Source organism: Arachis stenosperma, chromosome 2, assembly GCF_014773155.1.
Source record: "Arachis stenosperma cultivar V10309 chromosome 2, arast.V10309.gnm1.PFL2, whole genome shotgun sequence".
NCBI lineage: Eukaryota > Viridiplantae > Streptophyta > Magnoliopsida > Fabales > Fabaceae > Arachis > Arachis stenosperma.
This window is the reverse complement of record NC_080378.1, coordinates 1,841,563-1,861,099: the sequence shown is the minus strand read 5'-3', so window position 1 is coordinate 1,861,099 and position 19,537 is coordinate 1,841,563. Positions and strand designations below refer to the sequence as shown.

The following is a 19,537-nucleotide window of genomic DNA, read 5'->3' as shown; positions in this document are numbered from 1 at the left end:
CACCGACCATATCTCGGAGGCGTATTCTGGACGGAACAATTGGCGCCCACCGTGGGGCCCGATTTTTTCTTCACTTGAGATCATAACCCACACATATCTTGTGCTTTGCCTTATTTTTTTTCAGGAACTGAAGCATGACGGATCAATCGGGCACCCACCAGCAAGCAGGTCCCGACCTCGTAGCTGCAAATGCGGCATTACTGGCAGAAAATCAGCGAATGGCCGAACTATTGGCAACCTTGCAAAACAAAGGTGAAAGGAAAAACGTCGATAGAGAAGCGAACACTGACCAGCAAAATGAACACCAGTCAGAATCCAACGCCAAAACAGAGGAAAAGACCCCAAAGATCGGGAGAAGGCGAGCTAACCCCTTCTCTGAAGAGATCATGAGCTTCAAAATCCCTCAGAACTTTATGCTCCCTATGACACTGGTACCTTACAAAGGGATCGGAGATCCTAAGATTCATGTGACTAAATTTGAGTCCATGATGTTCCTCAATAGCGATTCCGATCCCATATTATGTCGTTCCTTTCCCACCTTTTTAGACGGTGCTGCTCTGTTGTGGTTTTCCAATTTGCCTGCAGGTTCAATAACAAGTTTCGACGACTTCTCCAAACTCTTCATCAACCAGTTCGCAGCCTCCAAGATTTACGTAAGAGACTCAGACTATCTCAGCACCATCAAACAAGGACCGCACGAGAGCTTGAAGGACTATATGACTCGCTTCACAACAGCAGCCATGGAGATTCCCGACCTCAACCCGGAAGTTCAATTACATGCCATAAAGAGTGGTCTGCGCCCGGGAAAATTTCAAGAAGCAATTGCGGTTGCAAAGCCAAAAACACTGGAGGAGTTTCGAGAAAAAGCGACCGGGCAAATCGAAATAGAAGAACTACGAGAAACTCGGAGGGGTGAACGGCAGCCGAACAAAAGAGACAAGGATAGGACAAACACCAAGGATTCAAAGAAGCCCTTCAGGCTGACGCCCAAATACGACTCCTATACCAGATTCAATACCAAAAGGGAAAACATCCTTAAGGAAATATTACATAACAAGTTGATAAAACCACCGAGTAGAGCTGGCTCATATCAAGACCAGCGCTACGTAGACAAGTCCAAGCACTGCGCCTTTCACCAGAAGTTCGGCCACACAACCGATGAATGTGTGATCGCAAAGGACCTCCTTGAAAGACTAGCAAGGCAAGGGCACCTAGACAAATACATCAGCAACAAAGCAAGGGGAACCTCCGACGACCCTCATGACCGACGCCAGGAGCGAACGCAGCACACTTCGGATAAAGCCAGGACCCTACCCCCACCAACAAGGGGGGTCATCAACTGCATCTCTGGGGGATTCGCAAGCGGAGGAAGCACTGGTTCGGCGCGAAAGCGACGATACAGGGATATGCTGACGCTCTAGAGGACGACCGAGGTTTCAACGGTCAAACCAAGGATACCGAGCATATGCTTCAAACAAACAGATTGTCAAACTCGCTCAGATAATCTAGACGACCCCGTCATAATTTCTATCCAAGCAGGAGACCTCCTCATAAAAAAAGCCCTCCTTGACCCCGGCAGTAGTGCCGATGTCCTTTTCTACTCAACTTTCAAGAAAATGAAACTCAGCGAACAATCCCTACTACCCTCTACAGGAGAACTGGTAGGATTCTCAGGGGAGCGCGTGTCAATCCTTGGCAGTATCTGGCTAAAGACGACCTTAGGCGAGCATCCCATGAGCAAAACCAAGGATGTGCAGTTCCTTGTGGTCGACTGCATTAGCCCATACAATATTATTTTGGGCAGACCTTTCCTAAACTCTTTTGGCGCCATCGTTTCTACACTGCATTTGTGTGTCAAATTTCAGGTACAGGAGGATCAAATAGCCACCATACACTCCGACCACCTCGAAGCTCGCAGATGTTACAATGAAAGCTTGAAGATCAAAGCAGACATGCGAGTAACGCCCAGTTCGATCCAAGGCACATACAACGTCGCTAACATATCAGGCTTTGCCGAGCTCGACCCACGAGGAGATCTCCATGACAAACCAACACCAATAGACGAACTTGAAAAGGTACAATTAGATAACAATGTTAACCATTACACTCACATTAGTTCTTCTCTCCTTCCAGGAACAAAATAAAAGATCACCACACTGCTCCAGCAAAATGCCGACCTCTTCGCATGGACACCTGCAGACATGCCCGGCATAGATCCGAGCCTTATCTGCCACAAGCTGCAAATCGATCCGAAAGCAAGACCTGTTTGCCAAAAGAAAAGAAACATGGGAGATGAAAAACGCGCAGCGTGCCTCGAGGAAACCCAGAAGCTCCTCCGAGCAGGATTTATAGAAGAACTCCGATTCACTACATGGCTATCCAACGTAGTTATGGTAAGAAAAGCCTCAGGTAAGTGGCGAATGTGCGTAGATTTCACTAACCTCAACAAAGCATGCCCTAAAGATGCCTATCCCCTCCCATGCATAGACAAATTGGTAGATAATGCATCAGGATATAACGCTTTAAGCTTTTTAGACGCATATTCCAGTTACAATCAAATATTAATGCATCCGAAAGATAAAGACAAGACAGCTTTCATAACCGAACTAGGAAATTATTGTTATACTGTTATGCCTTTTGGCCTTAAGAATGCAAGGGCTACCTATCAACGCCTCATGGACAAAGTGTTCAGCAAACAAATAGGGAGAAACCTGGAAGTGTACGTTGATGACATGGTCGTCAAAACCGAACAAGAAAGCACCCATGATGCCGACTTGGAAGAAGTGCTCGGTCAACTAAGAAAACACAACATGCGACTAAACCCGGAAAAGTGCGCCTTCGGAGTTAAGGGAGGAAAGTTCTTAGGCTTCATGCTGACTTCAAGAGGCATCGAGGCAAACCCCGAGAAATGTGAAGCAATCATTAACATGAGACCCCCCCGAACACTAAAGGAAGTCCAAAGACTAAATGGAAGGCTGGCCGCACTCTCCCGATTCCTGCCAAGTGTATCAACACATTCCCAACATTTCTTCAATATACTGAAGAGAAAAGCAAAGTTCAACTGGGATACGGAATGTGAAACTGCTTTTCAAAAATTGAAGGCCATAATCTCGTCCCCACCGATCTTACAGAAGCCAAATCGCGAAAAGCCGCTACTGTTATACTTATCAGTATCCCCAAAAGCTATCAGCTCAGTACTCGTCACAGAGGTCAGGGAGAAGCAGGAGCCAGTCTACTTCGTCAGCAAAACATTACAAAACGCCGAGCTTAGATACCCACAAATGGAGAAGCTAGCATACGCACTAATACTCACAGCAAGAAGACTAAGACAGTACTTCCAAAGCAATAAAGTTATCGTCAAAACAAATCAACCTTTGCGACAAATTCTCACCCGACCCGAGGTCTCAGGAAGACTTACCAAATGGTCAATAGAATTATCAGAATTCGACATAACATATGAACCGAGGACAACGTTAAAAGCACAATTCTTAGCAGATTTTGTAGCCGAGTTAACAGACCAAGAGGACCACGCCCACACGTGGGAGCTCTATGTAGATGGGGCCTCAAACTCAGAAGGATCGGGGGCGGGAGTATACCTAACAGACAGATCGGAACTCCAAGCAGAACAGTCAATCAAATTCTCATTTCAAACAAGCAACAACCAAGCCGAATACGAGGCCCTACTCGCCGGCCTTCGACTCGCACAATCCCTAAACATCACGCACCTACAAATATATTGCGACTCACAACTGGTGGTGCAACAGGTAACCGGGAACTTTCAGGTAAAGGATCAGCTGTTAGAAAAGTATCACACATCAGTAAAGGAACTCATATCTCATTTCACTTATATCCAAATCACACACATAGCTCGGGAACAAAACACCCGAGCAGATGCTTTATCAAAACTAGCCACAACTAGGAAGAATATGTATGATTCTGTTATATCTCAGCTGACCCTTACAGAACCGAGCTATGGCAAAACAATCTTCTCCATCTCACAGGAACAAGACTGGCGAACACCATACAAACAGTATTTGGAAATCGGAACCATACCAACAACCATCAAAGACGAACGGGCCTTCAAAAGACGAGCAGCATCTTTTACCATGATCGGAACCGATTTATACAAAAGAGGTTTCTCCCAACCATTACTGAGATGTCTAGGCACAAATGAAGCTAAGGTCGCCATGGACGAAACCCACGAAGGAGTATGCGGCAACCACATTGGAGGGATCAGCCTGGCATCCAAAGTCGCCAGAGCAGGCTATTATTGGCCTACAATGAAGACCGATTGCGTCGAAAAGGTAAAAAGATGCGACAGTTGCCAAAAGCACGGACCATTAACTCACAACCCAGCCGAGAACCTACATACCTCAGAGGTTAGCTGGCCATTTCATAAATGGGGGCTTGATATCCTCGGCCCATTCCCCAAGGCTCCAGGTCAGGTAAAATATTTATTAGTAGTAATTGATTATTTTTCGAAGTGGATAGAAGCCACACCTCTAGCCAAAATAGGGGCAGACAAGGTCCGAGCTTTTCTCTGGAAAAACATCATTTGTCGCTTCGGTATACCACATGCCATTATAACTGACAATGGTCGGCAATTTACCGACCAAAGCCTGGCAGGATTTTTGCAGGGTTTCGAAATCAAGCATCACTTCTCATCAGTAGAACACCCCCAAACAAACGGACTTGCCGAAGCAGCAAATAAGGTAATCCTCATGGCTCTCAAGAAAAAACTCGGCGAAGCCAAAGGAGAGTGGGCAGAACTGATACCAGAAATACTATGGAGTTACAACACAACGAAACAAACAACTACCAAGGAAGCACCTTACCGACTCGTTTACGGCGCTGACGCAATGATTCCAGTCGAAGTCGCCCTAACGTCGGCAAGAACAACAGACCCCTCGGCAACAAACAACGATGTGATCAGAGAAATCGAGCTAGATACAATAGAAGAAGACAGATACAAGGCAGAAATAAGACACAAGGCGATGCAAAACATCATAAGAAAGAAATATAATAAAAAGGTCCAACTCAGGTCTTTCACAGAACAGGACCTTGTACTAAGACGAACAGAGGAGGCAAGGAAACCACACGCACACGGAAAGCTCGCCGCAACATGGGAAGGTCCTTACAGAATAACAAAAGTGCTCGGCAAAGGAGCATACAAACTCCAAACACTACAAGGGAACGACATCCCTGGAATATGGAATGTGTCATCTCTTCGAGCGTATTTTTCATAAAAAGATATGGACATGGGGAGGCACTCTTTTTCCTACTCACAAGGTTTTTCCCGAAAACAAGGGTTTTTCTTGGAGAGGTTTTAATGAGGTCCCCCACCCCATATCATTCATGTACTCCAATAGTCAAACAAATATTTTCTAAATTAGAATGTCAGTATTATCATAAGCACCAGGCTTAAAGTATCAATAACAAAACAAATGTGCGCACATCTACAATCAAAATATTAAACCCCTTAAGCGGGTGCGAAATACCTAAAGTCAACAAGATAATTACAAAGGCAGTTTTCTAGTCTGCTCCCTTCTCCACTGACTCACTATCACCCTGATTCTCAGGCAGGGTACCATCATCCATCAAACGACCATTACTCACAATTTTCGTCACGTCCAACAAACTTACATCAACATCTGGGGTGACAACGCCAACTTGAGCAACCCCCCGGTCAAAACCCATAGTAAACGCAGCCAAAACCTCCTCTTCAAGCTCGGCAACTCTTGCCTTCAAATCCACAAGCTCAGAACCATTTGCTTCTAAATCACCTTTCAGTTTAACAACTTCAGCTTCAGAAGCCTTCTTCACATTTTTTACTTCAGCCCTTAGCTTCTCAATCCTCGAATCCCTCTCCTGCAAAGAATCCTTAAGCTTTTTCACAGCAGCTAGATTATTTGCATCCAGTATGGCATCTAATTCAGAGGTCCGCCCAATGGACAGCAAACGAGCACCCATGACCTACAATAATAGACCTCATCAATCAATACTCATATAAACTAAAACAGACGACATAAAACCAAAATAGCGTCAGACCTGCAAATAACGTGCGACTCCTATCTTCCCAGCATCATGGATTGTCTTCACATCAGCATCAACCTGGGCGAACTCATCAGCCACCGCCATAAAGGGAAATGAGGCCGACCATATTGAATTACTCGGCCCATCCCTATAACCATGCAGAACAAGTTGACTCTGGTAGGCAGCCTCAATCTCCTCCGCTGTAAACACAGCATTATCCCTTTTTTCTCCAGTCAGATCAACCACCCTTGCAGCTCCTCCACCTCTCTTCCTCTTAAGGGGAACTTCCTGACCAACAGAGCCTCCACCCTCTTTCCCCACATTTGTCGACGAACCTTCCTTTTCCTTTTTTCTAGCCTTCGAAACATAAGCTTTCAAATTTGCAGTAGTAAGGGTTGAAGCCTTTTCACCTGACATAAATAAACCAAACCAAAATCAAATAAACTGATGAATACACTAAACATGGCTGACTTCTACAAAAGACATACCCAAATATTCTTCTAACGCGTCCCTATCCCCCTCAAGCCTCAGCAAAGATTGAATAGACAACAACTCGGAAGACGACATAGCAGATATCAGGAAACCAATAACATAGTCCTCACTTTTCACCCTCTCCTCACACTCTAATACCTGCCGAGGCTCCGGGGACCAGTAAATCGGAAACCTTTCCTCCATCATAGAATCCAGATAAAACGGATAGCACTCCTCACATACCTGCACCTTCACAAAAAACTCTTTGAAGTCCTTAAAGGAGGACTTGTACAGGCTGAAGATAGCTCGTCCAGGGTGACTACTCAAGTTCATCCAACCTCCTTTCCAAACACCTTTCGCTTGAAATAGCGAAAAGAAGACCCCGAGAGACGGATAACACCCTAGATACTCCATAAGACACTCAAACGCACGGACAAATGCCCACGAATTAGGGTGAAGCTGTGTCGGAGCACAATTGAGTAATGACAATACACCACATTCAAAATCAGTAAAGGGAAAACGAACACCTAATTCCGTCAACAAACAAGTATACATGTAAAAATACGCCCAATCACCCCTCTTCCCACACACCCTATCGCTCTTCTCGCAAGGTAAGAACCTAACCCTCAAGCTATCCCCACCCCTGACCCACCGCACATTATTCAACTGAGACAACATATCATAACTATTAAAAACTGAAGCTCGAGCCTTGACATCACTATCAACCCAGCCGTAAGGGTCATTTTCATTAACCTCAACTCCCTTCTTACCCATATCAACAAAATGCAAACAATAACGCTACAGACAAATGAAAGACGAAAAAGAAGCTACCTTTCTTACTCATGTTGATACTCAAAAGCCAAACTCGCAGGTGCCAAACGGATAAGGGGACAGGGAGTTACTTCGACACGTTACTCCACGTAACCCCTCCCACTTCCCCATTAAACATAACTGGCGCTTCCTAAACTTCCCGCCTTCAAAAAAAATTTTTTTTTTCCCACAAAGCCCATTCATCTAGGCCCAAAGTAACTCAGCAAGAGAAACACGTTAAGCTTGGGGGCTACCAAGGCAATACATCCACACAAAAACAAGATCCAAAATTGCTGAGGATATAGAAAAACTCAACATGTTCCTCATGCCGAGCTTGGGGGCTGTGTACCTTACCGATATCCTCGGCAATATCCCCCATTATCATCGGCCAACAACAACAAACAACTGTGCAACCGAGAATAAATCCATTAATTCAAAATGAGACCGAGATCTTAGGATGAGATAACTCCAAAATCAAAATCCATTAACAACCACACCGAGCATAACTCGAGGGACTCAGCCTATTTAATTAGACGAACTTAACTCGCCAAACAGAAGAAAAACACTGACTTCATTTACTTCTGGCTTCTCACTCTTTTCTTAACGTTATTTTCTTTTGTGAGTTTGTTACTCTGGTAACTGACTTGAGCGTCAGAGTCTTTTTTTGCAGGATCCCCGCCGAGGTCAAAAGTTCACGGAAAAACGCTTCCAAATTATACATCTGTCGTCGCACCGACCTTATCTCGGAGGCGTATTCTGGACGGAACAAAGCTTATCCAAAAAAAAAAATTACACCAAACGGAGCCTTCTCCTGCCTCAACGTAGGAAGTTCAGCTGAGTCAGCTCTAGGCACAAATCATTCTCCACACAATTTCACGCTGCAACCACTTGCATGGCTCATGGACACGTGTTATCATTATCTTCTTCTCATCCAAAATCCGTAAATCTTTAAAATTTGGGATCTGTATATTATAATTTCCCAATTAAATTATATTTAAAAGAGACAAATCTGATAGAACAAATATTTGCTTTTCTGAACTCTTGGTGAAGATTAACTTCAATTTCAACTTTTATAAATTCTAAATTTAATATTAAATCTAATCCTAAAAAAATATTCAAAATTCTAGCCAATTGCATAGCACACCCAAAATTAACAGTAAAATAAACCACAGATTCACCTTCATAATCTCTCAAAATATGGTCACTGAAACTTTTCCATCCTTCACTTAACTATTTAAGTTGAGTTTATTTTTGTAAATCGTTTCCAAATTGAGAAAAGAAAATTTAGTTTTTTAATTATTTTTTTAGTAATGTCATTAAGATTAAATTTAAATTAAACAAAATATACATCATACTAAAAATTGTCTAAAAATTAATAACTAAAACATAATAGACTTTCAAACAAATAAATAATAAGTAATATTATATAATAAAACACTAACAAATCTTTTCATGTCTGTTATGTTAAGCATTTTAAATATTATGTTTGTCTTATTTTGATTTTTTTCAAATTATTTTACCATACTAATTACTCATATTATTTTAATTTTGCTAATTCACTTCATTTATCCCACCTTCATTGTCATGCACTTATAACTTATGTTTATGTGATTCATCTCACCTAATAATTATTGTTTGTTACTGCCACATTTTCTCTTTCTTTTTCTTATCTTAAAATCTTCGGTATTCTTGTATTTTATCCCAATATTTTGTATCAAATATTTTATTTTATGAGTTTTATTTCTTAAGTTCCATTGCTCCCAAAACGTATTTTCTTTAGCATTTAACTACTTTATTATACTCTTATTATCAATAAAAATCACAATATCTTTTTTTAGTCTATAATTTGTTTAATAAAAATTAAATCACTAATTTCATAATAGTAATAATTTCACCATCAAATTTTTTAATAATATTTTCTTCCATAAAACATTGGATCATATATCATGAAAATCTTTAAAGTAACCACCAATAATAAAATTATTACAGATAAAAAAATATATTTTGCATATCCATCAAATTAAAATGACACTCCATTAACTTCCTCCATCTTTTCATAAAATTTAATAATTTATATTTATACTATTGCTTTCACATAATTTATACGTTATAAAACGATCTCAAGATTATTTTTTAAATATCCGAGAGTTCTAAATTATATTAAATTAAAAAATAGCCGCAAAAATACTGTTCCGGTCTTGTAATCTGAGCCGAGGTATAACTCCTTCTAGTGCCGAGATATAACTCTTTTTTCCGTGTGTATGGAGTTTTCTGTCCTAAGGGCATATATGCCGAGCTATACTTCGGTCGTCAAGGAACACCGGAGGAGGTTGGAACCTGCAAAGAGACTCCAACGCTCAAGTTAGTAAGAGTATGAGTATAAGATGAATATCAAATGACTCAGAATGAATAGTGTTGTGTACCTAAAATTGGAGGTTGACGTATTTATAGAATTGTTGTAGTACTGATATTGTGGAGCTGTTATTTAGTGGGTCTAATTATGTGATAACTAATCTTTAGTGAGCTTGTTTAGAGAGATTTGCGGAGAGATTCCTGTGCCATTTGGGTTGGCACGTAGTTATTTGATTGTATAAGATAAGTTTGTTAGGAGAGCAAAACACGTACTCTCCATGTACTCCTGCATGTGTGTATTTAGTTTTAACCAGATTGATTCCGATTTATAGTTTTAGTTTTACCTGAGCCGAATTTAAACAGGTTGAGCTTCCGACCTATAAATCGAAATTGTGATTATGGCAGGCCCCAAGCTCAACTTGTTAGATTGAAAAGAGAGAAAAATGAAAGAAAAAAAATTGGTAGTAACAGATGAAATAGATAAACAAATAAATAAAGATGAATAAAAAGTATTAGAAAGTGAGATAGTTATGGCTATTGGTAGCCCCCAAACTTATCCCGTTAGTCGACAGTTATTCAAAAATAATTGAATGGTAAGAGTTGTTTGATCAGTATAATTATGTGGGGGATACTTTTCTATTTGAGAACAATTTTTTATGGATGGCATATAGTATTTGATTGACGCGAACCGAAAAGTTCGTCGATTGTATGATCCGAGAATGTAGTGATCAATTGTCCTTGAGAATTTTTCCGGCCCACAATAATTTATTGACGAATTTCTTACCCAAAGCAATTAATTATTGAATATTGAGTGAATAATAAAGATTTGTAACATAAATAAAATGGGTTGAAAGTAAACATGCATAAAATATTGTAAAATAGAAAAATAAAAGAGAAGAGTCCATCACCTATGTATCAAAGTAACGATCATTGCTAATCTGAGTTTGTTTTTTTATTGGTATTTTTCGGATTGATATTTTGAAGTTGAATGATTGCATCAAAGACGTGTGTGTTGTACTTGAGCTTGAGTGTCCGATCTTTATGGTCGGTTATTACGGATAATTGGATATAATAGATAGGTTGGTATCTTATGCGTTCGAAAATTGGAGTATAGTTTCGTTTTGATATGATCGTGTACTGGATGGCTTATAGATCAAGGAAGATTAATAGAAAAAAAATTAAAAGTAAAAAAGTAAAGATATTTTAAAAAGAGAGCACATAACTGCGTTTCGACGTATGAACTTAGCTTAAATACACTTTTGAAAAAAAGATATTCCCTATACTTGTTAGAATATTGTCACAAAATGTATGTATCTCGTCTGATGAGCTTTAGGTGTCTATCATGGGTGTCCATCATCGCCGTTTTAGCTTCCGAGGTATAGTGTTATCATTACTAGAATTTTTTTTGTTCCTTTGTTCCTCCTCATTGCCTCGGTTGTTTTTGTTTTTGGTTTAATAATTTGGTCATCCGCTAAACTTTTGTTCACAGCGCTCGGCCTGGCCTCGGTGGGAGGAGGAGGTGGATTATTTTACTCTTCCTGCAAAATAAGATAAATAATTCGGTAGAAAAAAATAGTAGTGGGGTTAAGTAAACTCGGCCCTACGGTGGGCGCCATATGTTCCTGTCTTGTAATCTGAGCCGAGGTATAACTCCTTCTAGTGTCGAGATATAACTCTTTTTTCCGTGTGTGTCCTAAGGGCACATATGCCGAGCTATACTTCGGTCGTCAAGGAACACCGGAGGAGGTTGGGATCTGCAAAGAGACTCCAACGCTCAAGTTAGTAAGAGTATAAGATGAATATCAAATGACTCAGAATGAATAGTGTTGTGTACCTAAGATTGGAGGTGGACGTATTTATAGAATTGTTGTAGTACTGATATTGTGGAGTTGTTATTTAGTGGGTCTAATTATGTGATAACTGCTCTTTAGTGAGCTTGTTTAGAGAGATTTGCGGAGAGATTTCTGTGCCATTTGGGTTGGCACGTAGTTATTTGATTGTATAAGATAAGTTTGTTAGGAGAGCAAAACACGTACTCTCTACGTACTCCTGCATGTGTGTATTTAATTTTAATCAGATTGATTCCGATTTATAGTTTTAGTTTTACCTGAGTCGAATTATAGCCAACGGACGGATCAAATACCATAGGAGCAAACTTACTTAAAGGATTCTTTTTACTTCTTATGCTCCACTAGATCACAATCACACAAATAATAATATAGCACTCCTTAATTTTAGTCTTTCATCCAAATTAAGCTTACTATAATATAGTTAAAAAACCAACCTCTTTTATATTATAATAGTACAACACCAATCATTTATTCAAATGGCAGTTGCATAAAAAATTAAATTACTTTCCTACCAAAAAAAATCACAAGCATGCATTATTCCTGGAGACAAGAGAGAAATGTTTCATGGAAGTATTGTAATAAGAGAGTCCCATCAAGATTTATTATTTTTTTTGTTAATAATTAGTTGTTAATAATTAGAATTCATTCAAGAATTGAATTTTTTTTCATGTTTTGAAATATAAAAGTTAATCATTTTAATTCTAACGAAAATTCTAATTTCCACATTTACTCTATTTATAAATCAGATTATTTTTAATCTGATTTTTAATTCCATTTTCATGATTATAGTTTTAAAAATTGGAAAACCTAAAAAATTTTTAGTTAAAGATAAATTAGTAAAAATCAAAGAGTTTGTTTGGGTGGGCTTCTAAGAAAAGATTTTTTTTAGTTATCTTTTTTAAAAGATCTTATAAAAAAGTAAAAGTAATTTTATGTTTGGGTATCTCATGTAAAAAGATCTTTTTATTTATCAATTATGTTTGGGTATAACAATATAAAAGTACTTTTTTGTTTATTTATTATATGAAAAATATATTTTTTTAAGAAAAAAAGATGTAAATTACAGCTTCTCAAAAAAGATATTTTTTTTTATTTTTCTAGTGTTTTTATTTTTACTACTAGAAATTTACCAAACACGCTAAAAAATAAAAAAAGATCTTTTTTATCAAAATAATGATGCCCAAACAAGTACAAAATCAATAAGAATTCAATTCTATTAAAGTTATGTATCATTTTAAATTATGGATTTAAATTAAAAATAGAATTGAATTATTTTTTTAACAGAATTAGAATTTTTTTTAAATTTTCTAAATACACTATAAAAGAATTGAGTTAATGATTAAATGACAGTATAAAAAATAAAATTTAATGATATGTTAATTGTATTATTGTAATGTTGGCTTAAAAAAAAAGAAGAAAGAAAAAAAAACCTATATAATTAAGGCCATAATAATTAATAAGTGTAGAGTAGTGAGAATAACAACCAGAGAATCCCTATCCCCTTATGAAGTGAACTCAACAAAAACCAAAAAAAAAAAAAGTAACCGTCCCTAATTCATTCCGTTAAAGCTGTTTTGTTTCACTCTCCAACACCAACCACTCCTTCACTTGACGCCATGATCATTCAAACACTTCATTCCAGCCCAACCTTCCATGGCTTTTCTAGCTTCCACTCACACCTTTCTTGCTCTTCTTCATCATCCTCACCATTCCTTGCTAAACGCTTTCTCTCCTTCGTTCCATTCCCTTCAAGAAATCCTCTTCTCAAGTTCAATTCCACTTCAAACGACAGCACTCCGGACCAAGTAACGTTCTTACTTTTTAACTTTTTGCGGTATCTGTAGTAGCTTCACAACATATTTTCTTTGTTCAATATATCTGTTCATTCTGATATTTATTGCTCTTTATGTTCTCAAATAAATGTTCACTTTTGAATTAGGTTGAAATGTGTTAGGAATCATAAAAGGTTAAAAAATTGCTGTTGTAAAATTATTGACAAAAGAAAAAATATATAATAATAATGTTATAATTATTATATGGACACTTATTTGATAACTAGTAAGCATTTTCTGCTTTAATCTCCACTCTCCATGCAATGTCAATGTTAAAGCATAATCATCAATGAGACATTTATAACCAACTTGGATTGGCTGAGTAGTTAGCTCTCTCGTTCGCTTAAGCAAATGCCAGGGTTCGGATTCAGCCTTATGCATGCAGCAATCCGGTCCTTCATCTGTTAGATTGGGAGATACCGGGCGCAACAAAAAAAAAATTTCAATGAGACATTTATGTTTTATACTATAGTAGTTATCATCAAATAAGAATATTTTGGTAAATAACTTCGTGATCAGTTCATGATTAATTTGTGCACAGATATTAAAATGATTTCCCAATCGTGTGGTTTGGTTGTAGTGCAGGATTATCTCCTTGATGCTCCAGAATCTGTTGGAGATGGCTTCTCTTTTAGTGGAGGTACTTCTGTATTTTTTTTGTTTTAATTTCAATGCATGTGTTGGAAAAACACACACACATGCATGTGGGTTTTATGCAACGAAACTATTTGAGACGTTTATTGGTGAGTTTTTGTGGTCTCTTGTTTTTTACAGGAAAATATTCAGATGAGCCAAGTCCAAGTGATGAGTGGTTTAAACAAGGGAAAATGGTAACTAATATTTGTTTTTCATCCATTCCTTACATGGACACATAGTTTATGATAGGGGTAGATAAATTAGATTATAGGCTAGTTAGTTATATAGTCTTTAATATCATGTCATGAATCATTCGTTGTCAAATACTAAGCTTGAGTTTTTCGGGTAGAGGTGGATGAATGACTATGTAATATGTATACAGCATCATTGTTTGATCTAGAAATGAATGCCACCTATTGGAAAAAGATTGAAGGCTTTGTTCTTGTTCTTGCTGCTGCTTAATTTTTCCTTTTCCTGTTATCTCTAAAATAGGCTCTTAACTGGGCATTTTTATAATATTCTATAGCAATGTTGTGCCTTTTAGAAAAATATTGTTGAAGTATAGTGCTCATTACTTTAGAATATACACTTATTGAAAGAAGGAATATTGGTTGTAAAGTTAAGTACTTGATTTATTTCATTTCCTTGTGTTGCATGCAATATTGTTGTAATTTCAAGTCACATTTGTTGTGGCCTTATCAGTATTCTGATGCTCTCAGGTTAAAGCCTATTCAAGTTCTGGCAGTGGCGAAAAGGCAAAAGATCCAATTTTCGGGCTCACTATGGGTGCTGGTTCTCAAGCTAGTAGCGATTTTTTCAGGTAAAAGAAGCTTTGATGTAGAAGAGTTTACACTATCATAAAACCACTCATCTCAAAAGCTTAAGCTGATACGAGAAGGCAACATTAATGGTTATATCTCTAATATACACGAATATCCGACCAAGTGCTGCCATGTAGGCAAAAGTGGTTAAAATATTATAAAATACTTTTTTTCCGTTGCCAAGGCTTGAATCCATGGTTAAATATATAACCATTCATGTGCCTCTATCTAACGGTTTAAATTATTGGTGTAAGTGGTTTTATGACACCCGTGATCATTGGTTAAGAGAACAAAATATTTGCCATGTTGACCAATCCCACAGTATAGATAAAAGACTTGTTAGAATTTATTGAACTTTGCTTCAAGAAAAAATGTGGAATGGTATTATTTTGAGGGTAACTGATTGAATCATATTTTTGTCAAAATGTATACAATAGATGGTTTTGTGTTGAAGTTGGAAGTGCAGATAATCCATCAGTGATACTAATCCATGGTTTCCCTTCACAGGTCAGCTTTATTTGTCAATAATTTCTAGACTGATCTGCAAAATTATGTTACTGTACAAAACTTTAATGGTTGCTCTCATAATCCTAAATCCACATTGTTGTTCATTAGGTAATTTTATCCGTCGCAAGCCTGTATCCACAATCATGAATGATCTGATTTGAGTTCATTTTGAATTTTCTTTATGTACTATTGAATAGTGGACAGAATGTTAGGGAAAAAGATAGCAGTGTTTTTACAGGACATACTCTCATAATCTGTTAAAATTATAGGATTAAGGCAGAGAATGAGGGAAAAAGGTAGAACAAAGCTAGAATGAAACTTTAGGTTGATGTAATATTGTTTTGTAACTTTGTTAAAACATACTGACTCAATGGTTCTTGAAACCAGTAGTTGGAATAAAGTAATAGTGCAACATTTGACACATTGAAGAGACAAGACCACTCCTAAGATTACTTCATCAATAAGTTGATTAAATGATTCTGTGATTTTATTTTTAAGATAGTATAAGATATTATTATTATTATTATTATATTCTGATCAGGAAGAAAATCTGGCAAATTTATGCTTCTGCAGGCATATTCATATCGCAAAGTTCTTCCAGTTCTCTCCAAGGACTATCATGCCATAGCTTTTGACTGGTTAGGTAAGATCACAATGTTTTTATTTATAAGTTTATAACATTTTGAAAATTTTACTGATTTCACAAATAACCAATGCTGTGCTATCGAAATTCATTCCGTTTAGTCTCCTCTTTCAGGATTTGGGTTCTCTGATAAGCCTCAACCAAGATATGGATTTGACTACACACTGGATGGTAATTTCTTTCAAATTTCTAAGTAATATTAATTTCTTATCTCGATACATCGGTACATCATGCACTATGACAATCTAGGTGGTATAGACTTCAGTATAATTTTATACAAATAAAGTTTTATTAAATTTACTCCACTAGACTTAGTATTTGCCTTCTCTTCAGAATATGTGTCATCACTGGAATCGCTTATCGATGAACTTGCTGTTACTAAAGTCTCACTTGTTGTTCAAGTATGTTTGCCTATGATCTTAAGAAGCTTGGATCCACCAGCTAAACTAAAAATATTTATTCTTTGACAAATGATAGGAAACTCCCTAATCTCTTTCTTCTTTTTCTTTTTCTCTTTTTTCTTTTCAGGGATATTTTGCACCAGTTGTAGTTAAGTATGCCAACTCTAATCAGGAAAAGATCAAGAACTTAATACTCCTTAATCCACCTGTACGTTTATTTCACTTGTCAATATCGAATATTTCTTTCAAAACTTATCCTATTAAGTATTAATAACATCATCAATAATATAAAGAGAGCTTCTCCCTGAATAAGTGCCTGTGCCTTAGCATGGACACCATGTTCTGCATGTAAAGTATATTCTTATTTTGATAGTCTTTTTCATAGCAACTGCTAACTTCAGTTTCTCTTCTCACTTTATAAGCTAACAGCCCAACATGCCAAGCTTCCTCCTACATTATCCATTTTCAGCAACTTTCTGCTAGGTGAAATATTTTCACAGGTATATAGTTTTATGTTCATAATGTCCTGTTCAATCTCAAGTAAAACATATGGTAGAAACTCAGGTACAGTTAACTTCATGTGAAGTTAATAGCTGAGAGTGGTTAAATAATTTGACATGTTTGACTAAATTGTCATCTAACGGCTTTCAGCTATCAACTTCACATGAAGTTAATTGCACCTGAGTAGATTACACTAGTCTCCTCCGAGGTTAAGGTGATATTACACACATACCCTTACAATAATCTCCATAGTTTCATGTTTACAGAGGAAGTTAGTATCACATTTTACAAAACAATGTCTATGTAAAATCGTCTAACCTCTACGGAAATCGGCGTAATGAAATTTATAGTTAGGTTGGTCCCAAGGGTTCTACATACTATGTTTCAATTGTGAATAGGATCCATTAAGAGCCAGTGACAAAGCTCTAACAAGCTGTGGCCCCTATAAAATGAAAGAAGAAGATGCAATGGTTTATAGAAGACCCTATCTCACATCTGGCTCCTCAGGTTTTGCACTAAATGCACTTAGCAGGACCATGAAGAAAGACCTCAAGGTGAACATTGAACAGTTCTTTATACTCCCTCCGGTTCAAAATTTCAATTTGTGCATCAAATATCTGCATGTTTCTTATGAATCTCAAATTTTTATCACATATGATGATATTAGACTCTAGGAAGTAGATAAGTTGGTATAACAACCTCGTCATCCACTTTAGATTTGTTTAGAATGGTTTTATGTACACTAAAAATTAACCATTATGTATTTGTGTATATTTATACATATTGATTCACACATTTCTGCAACTAAACAATCAACTACTAGAAAAATCAAACCTATCATAATCTTGTTACAGCAGAATAACAAAATTTTTTTATAAGATATCAAACACGTATTTCTATATACAGTGGCTAATTGATAATTGATTTTTTATGTACACGCTAGATTGATTTCATTATTATTGTTCTTTTGAACTGATAAGATGGTGGTTTGTATGCTTCACTTTTCCTTCAGCGGTATGTGGAGGATATGCAGAGAATACTCAAAGACCAAAGTTGGAAAGTGAAAACAACAATATGCTGGGGACAAAGGGACCGTTGGTTTAGTTATGATGGAGTGGAAAATTTCTGTAAGGATTCCAATCATACACTTGTTGAAGTTCCAAAGGTAAAAATAATAAATACTATTTTAGTTTTGAATCTGAAACTTGTTATAGAAAGCATAAATCTCAGGTTGCATTGTCTCCAAATAATTTTTTGTCATTGAAGGTTGCTAAATTTTATTTTGTTACAATTTTGTCTCAAAAGTTTTTTCTTTGCATCAAATATACTCCTAGCGGCGAATTTTCCAAAAAATTTAGGACAAATTCAGTAACAATTTCACAAAAAACAACTTCAATACAAGCAAGTCGAACATAGTTGGATGCATTATTGCTGGATTGACTCTAAGCTTTTTGAAAACTTATCTGTCAAAGGTATATTTGATGCAAATAAAAAATTTCTAAGACAAAATTGAAACAAAATAAAATTTAAGAGTATTTCAAAATTTTTAACAAACTTTTAGGACAAAAATTATTCTTTACCCTTTGTTATATAATATGCTCTTAAAATTCATCTCTTTAACCAATTATCTTTGGAATAATAATATTGTCTTTTGTATATTGCAACAATAAAATAATTTTAGATATTGTCTCCCTAACATTAGTTTTTGCGATTTTCTAGAGTTTACGTAAAAATCTAGAGAATCTTTGGTTGTATTTTTCAAATTTCTTATTCGAAAAACAGTTATGTTTTCATAACACAGGTGTTAGCTTAAGAATCATAGTTTGTTAAGCACATTTTATGTCCAGAAATGGTGCAATCAAGGATTGACTTTGTTGCAACTTTGCAGGCAGGGCATCATGTGCAAGAAGATTGTGGTGAAGAACTTGGACAACTTATTTATAAGACAATAAGCAGAAGGGACTACATATGAGGATATTTCCAAATTTCTGATTAAAAGAAAAAAGAAAAATTGTTTCACTGTCTCTATTCTTCTAATGAAACCTTTTGAATTCAATGCCAATCTATTAGCAATGTATCTATTATGATTTTTTTTAATCAATCATCTTAATTCTACACTATAATTATCTTTATGTTATTTCTCATTATTATTGATTTTTTTGTGCAAGTCATAATGGTTATTCACATTATAAATATTGTCCTTCTTTAATTTATTTTACCATACCAAAATAACTTTTTCAACACCATCACCAAATTAGCTTGATTATATATTTTTTTTATTGTCTTTTTTTTTTAATTTTAAACAATAGCTTCATTTTTTAACTTGCTAAAGGATTTTAAAACTATTAACGAAAGTTAAAATTACAGGATAAAGATCAGAATCTTAAAATTATAATCAATGTTACTAAATAATCCAATTTATTATAGAACATTCATATATATGTTATTAATATAAAAACACTTTCATAATGAATAATTTTCATTAAATTTATCATACCCGTGCACGGAACAATTCACTAGTCCTGAATGAAAAGTTAGAAGAATAATTTTATGTGATTATTGGATCAAAATAAAGTTGTTAAGACTTAAGATCATATGAGGAATTAAAAAGTCACATAACACAATGACATTAATAATAATACCCCATACCCATAACCTAAATCACCCATGCACCCACCCT

The 19,537-nt window shown here is 36.5% G+C and overlaps 3 protein-coding genes across 4 annotated transcripts; all 3 read left to right on the top strand.

Moving 5' to 3' along the window:
* The first annotated feature begins 134 nt into the window (after positions 1 to 134).
* On the top strand, positions 135 to 1,421 carry LOC130961188 (uncharacterized). The gene has a single exon (XM_057886933.1). The coding sequence runs from the start codon at positions 135 to 137 to the stop codon at positions 1,419 to 1,421; it is 1,287 nt and encodes a 428-aa protein (XP_057742916.1).
* Positions 1,422 to 2,201: 780 nt separating this feature from the next.
* LOC130961187 (uncharacterized) lies at positions 2,202 to 5,246 on the top strand. Its single transcript, XM_057886932.1, has one exon. The coding sequence runs from the start codon at positions 2,202 to 2,204 to the stop codon at positions 5,244 to 5,246; it is 3,045 nt and encodes a 1,014-aa protein (XP_057742915.1).
* Positions 5,247 to 13,059: 7,813 nt separating this feature from the next.
* LOC130961709 (uncharacterized hydrolase YNR064C) lies at positions 13,060 to 18,974 on the top strand. Of its 2 annotated transcripts, none has more exons than XM_057887695.1 (13): positions 13,060 to 13,321; positions 13,934 to 13,988; positions 14,123 to 14,178; positions 14,704 to 14,804; positions 15,243 to 15,312; positions 15,886 to 15,955; positions 16,070 to 16,126; positions 16,289 to 16,356; positions 16,484 to 16,564; positions 16,779 to 16,856; positions 17,256 to 17,411; positions 17,870 to 18,022; positions 18,746 to 18,974. In XM_057887695.1, the coding sequence occupies exons 1-13, from the start codon at positions 13,133 to 13,135 to the stop codon at positions 18,827 to 18,829; spliced, it is 1,218 nt and encodes a 405-aa protein (XP_057743678.1). In that variant the 5' UTR covers positions 13,060 to 13,132; the 3' UTR covers positions 18,830 to 18,974. The 2 variants fall into 2 exon arrangements, with proteins under 2 accessions (XP_057743678.1, XP_057743679.1); XM_057887696.1 differs by having other exon boundaries at positions 13,085 to 13,321; positions 13,929 to 13,988.
* Positions 18,975 to 19,537: the final 563 nt, after the last annotated feature.

Coding starts and splice junctions, on each gene's coding strand:
- LOC130961188 (XM_057886933.1), top strand. CDS start 135: ATGACGGATCAATCGGGCACCCACCAGCAAGCAGGTCCCGACCTCGTA.
- LOC130961187 (XM_057886932.1), top strand. CDS start 2,202: ATGCCCGGCATAGATCCGAGCCTTATCTGCCACAAGCTGCAAATCGAT.
- LOC130961709 (XM_057887695.1), top strand. CDS start 13,133: ATGATCATTCAAACACTTCATTCCAGCCCAACCTTCCATGGCTTTTCT. Junction 15,313..15,885: donor TCCATGGTTTCCCTTCACAG/GTCAGCTTTATT, acceptor ATGCTTCTGCAG/GCATATTCATATCGCAAAGT. Junction 15,956..16,069: donor CATAGCTTTTGACTGGTTAG/GTAAGATCACAA, acceptor CTCCTCTTTCAG/GATTTGGGTTCTCTGATAAG.